This window comes from Marmota monax, unplaced genomic scaffold, assembly GCF_021218885.2.
Source record: "Marmota monax isolate L192 unplaced genomic scaffold, Marmota_monax_Labrador192_F-V1.1 WCK01_AAM20220418_F8-fsc00020, whole genome shotgun sequence".
In the NCBI taxonomy this organism is placed as follows: domain Eukaryota; kingdom Metazoa; phylum Chordata; class Mammalia; order Rodentia; family Sciuridae; genus Marmota; species Marmota monax.
In genome coordinates this window covers 15,948,650-15,953,929 of record NW_026692912.1, presented here as the reverse complement: position 1 = coordinate 15,953,929, position 5,280 = coordinate 15,948,650, and the positions used below count along the sequence as shown (strand labels likewise).

The following is a 5,280-nucleotide window of genomic DNA, read 5'->3' as shown; positions in this document are numbered from 1 at the left end:
TGTGGGTATTTTCTTACATCTTTAATGAGATCCAGAGATTCTCATTGGCAAGGACCATTTACTCTCCTTTATTTTATGGTATAGTTCTGGCCATACAAATATACATATAAAATCTATAATCCTGGAAACTGACAATTTACAGAATACATACACATATAATTAAATATTTAATTATTAGTATATTTTAAACATTTAATTGTTAAATATACTGATAATTAAATATTGTCACATGGAAAGGTTTTATCTGCACAGATAACAAGGACTACAAGGGATGGGAAAACCAAGCCTAGTGAACCAAACTGCTGTTTCAGACTTCCTCCTTTTAGGACTCTCTGAGCGGATAGAAGAACAGCCTCTTCTATTTGGCCTCTTCCTGGGCATGTACCTGGTCACTGTGGTGGGGAACCTGCTCATCATCCTGGCCATCAGTTCTGACCCACGTCTCCATACTCCCATGTACTTCTTTCTGGCCAATCTATCGTTAACTGATGCCTGTTTCACTTCTGCCTCAATCCCCAAAATGCTGGCCAACATTCATATGCAGAGTCAGACCATCTCCTATTCTGGGTGCCTTGCACAGCTATATTTCCTCCTTATGTTTGGTGGCCTTGACAACTGCCTCCTGGCCGTGATGGCGTATGACCGCTACATAGCCATCTGCCAGCCACTCCATTATAGCACAGCTATGAGTCCTCAACTCTGTGCACTAATGCTGGGTATGTGCTGGGTGCTGACCAACTGTCCTGCTCTGATGCACACACTGTTGCTGACCCGTGTGGCTTTCTGTGCCCAGACCGCCATCCCCCACTTCTACTGCGATCCCAGTGCTCTGCTGAAGCTTGCCTGCTCTGACACCCGCATTAACGAGCTGGTGATCATCTCCATGGGTTTGCTGTTCCTCACTGTTCCTCTCATGCTCATCGTCTTCTCCTATGTCCGAATTTCCTGGGCTGTGTTCGGCATCTCTTCTCCCGGAGGGCGTTGGAAGGCCTTCTCCACCTGTGGTTCTCATCTCACGGTGGTTCTGCTCTTCTATGGATCTCTTATGGGTGTGTACTTACTTCCCCCATCAACTCACTCCTCAGAGAGGGAAAGTAGGGCTGCTGTCCTCTATATGGTGATTATCCCCATGCTGAACCCATTCATCTACAGTTTGAGGAACAGAGACATGAAGGAGGCTTTGGGCAAACTTTTTGGCAGTGGGAAAACGTTCTTCTTACCATGACTGAGGTCTAAGCCTAATGCCCAGATCAACTCTTGCCCTCAACCACTTCAGTGATTTTGAGTTAGAGATAGAACCCAAAGGGCATTTCCCTCCTATAGGCTGTGAAAATCAGATGTTCTCCCTCAACCTCCCTCCTACTCTTAGCAGAAAAACCACTGCTAAGAACAGAACACCAGTCCCCACTCCTCACCTCTAAAACCAGCACATTATCCATAAGTCATATGATATTGGGGTCTGGAGCCAGGGAATTCTACCCCGGTAAGGCAGGATGAGAATGCAAACATTTATTGACCTTTCTCAATGTTCTTCATAGTTCCTCACATCAGCCCTTTGAGGTAGAATTGAAAAATTGTGACTTAGGATGCAAAGAGTTTGCTCAAACCAGGTGAGTTTGATTCTAATACCTGTTCTCCTTGTGTTGTGTCAACTGTGGTGATCATGATCAGGAAAGCATGAGAGCACATATAAGGCTATATCGAATGATGAAAACAAGAGATAATGATTAAAAACTATATACGTCATGTTATTTCCTTACTATTTCATTTCTTTAACTCATAACAGATATGTAAAAAGAAATCAATATTTGTTTAGTGCCTTCTGTGTGCCAATTTTATACTCAGTGCACGACTTATTTTCTGGGTTCTTTCATAAAATATTTCTTAAAAACTGATTAATCATGCATGCTGGAAATTTTCAGAGCAGTAATTTCATGAGAATCACTCTTGTGGGAATTGGTATTATAAGACACAAAGCTTAACAATGGTTATCTTTATGCAATGGAATTAGATAATAATTTTCTTCTTTATAGCTAGGCGTTTTAAAACATGTAGATATTTTTAATATTGGTAAAGGAAATTTGGGGGTTGGCACCAAAAAAACTCCGATAATTAAAAAGACACCCAAAAGAGATTAAAGAAACATGTAACTAGATCTCCAAGTCTCGAGATTAAGTTCATGCTGGACCACGTTTATTTAAAAGGATGGTGTGGATTTTTGGTGGTGTACAGTAGGTCTTGTTCTTAAAGGAAGACCAAGCATTGCAGGCATTATACTTTGGCCAATCTTTCTTGGCCCTTCTTTCCCTTTTCTTTGGATTGGAAGAGAGAAATAATGAGAATATTAGGGAAACTAGACCAGATCATCCTGGCCTTAAACTTAAGCTATTTTGTCCTGACCATAGCAATCTACTACTGCAATTTCTAGTACCAAAGCAAAGGTCAGAAAAGGAAAATTTTGTGTTTGTAAGTAGTACTTCTGGTTTTGGGAGCTAATTCCTACTTCTAGTATCCCTACCTCTGCTCTCCAGTCACCCAGGCACACCATTCCATTAATAATCTATTTATTAATAGAGGTATTTATTTCTAGGGATCAGCTTATGCAATTGTGGGGAATAACAAGTCTAAAATTTTTAGGTGCCAGCCTCCAGGATAAGTAGGCAGTAATTGATATTGCCTTTTTTCAATAGACTTAATTTTTTTAGAGCAAGTTTAGATTTACAAAAAAATCCATCCGAAAGGTCCTATACATCCCTTACTACTCTGCAATACAACCTCCGCACTATCAACATCTTACACCAGAGTGGTATGTATCTTACAATCAATTAATCTCCCTTAACATACTACTATCACCTAAAGCCTATAGTTTTCACTAGATTTGCTCTTGGTGTTGTATATTCTATAGGTCTTGACAAACATAATGACATGTATTTATTGTTATAGTATCATACAGTTTCACTGTCCTAAAAATCCTCTGTATTCTACCTGTTCATCCCTCTATCCCACTACCCCTGGCAACCATTAATCTTACTGTCCTCATAGTTTGGATTTTTCCAAATGACATATAGTTGGAATCGTACAGTTGTCTGTCTTTTTGGGTTGGCTTAATTCACTTAGCAATGTACATTGAAGATTTCTCTGTATCATGACTTGCAGCCCTGAGGGGTGAGTAATATTCCATTACATGGAGTCTGTAAGATGTAATAGATGTGACATATATGTCTATTTTAATTTTTTTATGTAGATGCCTAGTTGTCCAAGCACCATTTGCTGAAAAAACCTGATCTTTTTTATATTGCTTTTCCTCCTTGATCAAAAGTCAGTCGACAATATTTATGTGCCTGTATTTCTGAATTTTCTATTCCATTTCATTTATTTAGTTGTTTCCCCCCCCCCTTTTTACCCATCTCACATTGTATTTTTCTACTGTAGCTTAATAGTAAATATTTAAGTCTGGGAATATCAGTACTCTGAATTTCTTCATCTTCCTAATTGTTAGCTATTCTAGGTCTTTGGCCTCTCCATATTAATTTTAGACCTGCAATAGTCTATTTTTATAAAAAAATCTACTAAGATTTATGTACTCATCAGGATATTTGGAATTGATTTTTAAATTTACTTTACTTTTCTATATATCATGCTTTTTGTTTTTCTTTTTTCTCTCTTTTATTTGTTATATCTTCCTCAGATAATTTGGAAGTTTTGCATTTCATTTTACACTTTTGAATTATTGACCCTAGTATTTTACATTGTGCAATTGGAAATAAGCCTTTAATTATTTTTTAGAAAAATTATATACTTACAAGCAGTTATAAGAAATAATACATACAAATCTCATATACTCTTTACCCACTTTCTTTTTATTTTTGGCTATTTCAAGTAATGCTCCAAGAAATGGAGATACTTGTAAATGTTTTTATGTAAGCATAAGTTTCCATATCTTTGAGAAAAATGCAGTTTCTCAATTGTAAGGCAGTCACATGTTTAGCTTTTAAAGAAAACTCCATACTGTTTTCTGGTGGCTATATTATTTTGTAGTGCCACCAGGAAAAATATGAATGTTCCAGTTTCTTTGCATCCTTATAAGCATTTGGTGTCCTTATTTTTTATTTCAGTCATTCTGGTAGGTATGTAATCAAATCTCATTGTCATTTAAATTTGCATTTCTTAGGTGGCTAGTGATAATTAATAACTTTCTGTTCTCATATGCCCTCTATATATCTTCTTTGATGACACATTTCTTCAATTCTTTTGCTCATGTTCTCACTGGATTGTTTACTCGTTAACTCTTGAGTTTTGCGAGTGCTCTGTATATTCTAGATACTAGTCCTTTGTCAAATATGTGATTTGCAAATATACTCTTCCACTCTCAAGTTTCTCTTTTCACTCTTAACGGGATCTTTTACAGAATAAGTTTTTAATTTTGGTGAAGTTCAGATTGTCAGTTTATATTTTATAGATCATGATTTTTGTTTTTGGTGTCAAGTCTAAGAACTATTTTTCCAGTATTTTGCCTACCGTTTTGTTAAATGTTGAAACTTATAGGAAAAGACACAGTCAAGAACAACGACTGGGCTCATAAACTCAGGTTTGCAGTAAAGAGGGTAGAGTCAGGGTCTGCTTTCCCAAGACTTAAGTAGTAGAAGCATATCCATGCTTGATGTAGGAAATCTATAGAGCAGAGACTATTATAAATGAATACAAATTAGAATGACCTTCTGTATCTCACTGGAAAGACCTGATGCAGTACAATAATATATTTTTTTTATTCCAAAGGAGAAGGAAAAGTTTTGAAATCTACAATGCTTTATCCTACCAAATAATCAAATGATCTACGGAATAAAAGTGCCAAATTATGTGTTTCCACATATGTAAGCACTCAGAAAATTTCTCCTTAGCTGACAATTTTCAAAGTCATTCAACAATGTGTTTACTATTTTATTTATCAATAATTTTTGTGGAGACAAGATATTTTAGTAGATAATAGTCTATTCTGAAATCTATGTGCCAAATAAATTAAAATTTTAGGTATAACAGAGATCTTCTAAGGAAAATACACATCTTACCTAAGAAGAAATAGAAAATCTGAGTTGTTTGTAAACATTTTTGAAATTCAATCAAGTGAATAAATATTTATTAATAGATTTTAATTCCATAAGCAACAAATGTTTATTTTAATGAATCTAAACACTGAGAATATGTATAAGGAAGTGGAAATACTTTCTCTGTTCCTCTGCACTCTTTTGTTACCCCAGTTGGTTACACACATATATGTTTCAC

General features: G+C 36.1%; 1 protein-coding gene across 1 annotated transcript; it reads left to right on the top strand.

Moving 5' to 3' along the window:
• The first annotated feature begins 229 nt into the window (after positions 1 to 229).
• On the top strand, positions 230 to 1,225 carry LOC124097324 (olfactory receptor 1N2). Its single transcript, XM_046451762.1, has one exon. It carries the CDS (start codon positions 272 to 274, stop codon positions 1,223 to 1,225), a length of 954 nt encoding a protein of 317 aa, XP_046307718.1. The 5' UTR covers positions 230 to 271.
• Positions 1,226 to 5,280: the final 4,055 nt, after the last annotated feature.

Bases quoted from the DNA above. Each gene is read 5' to 3' on its own strand.
- LOC124097324 (XM_046451762.1), top strand. From the start codon at position 272: ATGGGAAAACCAAGCCTAGTGAACCAAACTGCTGTTTCAGACTTCCTC.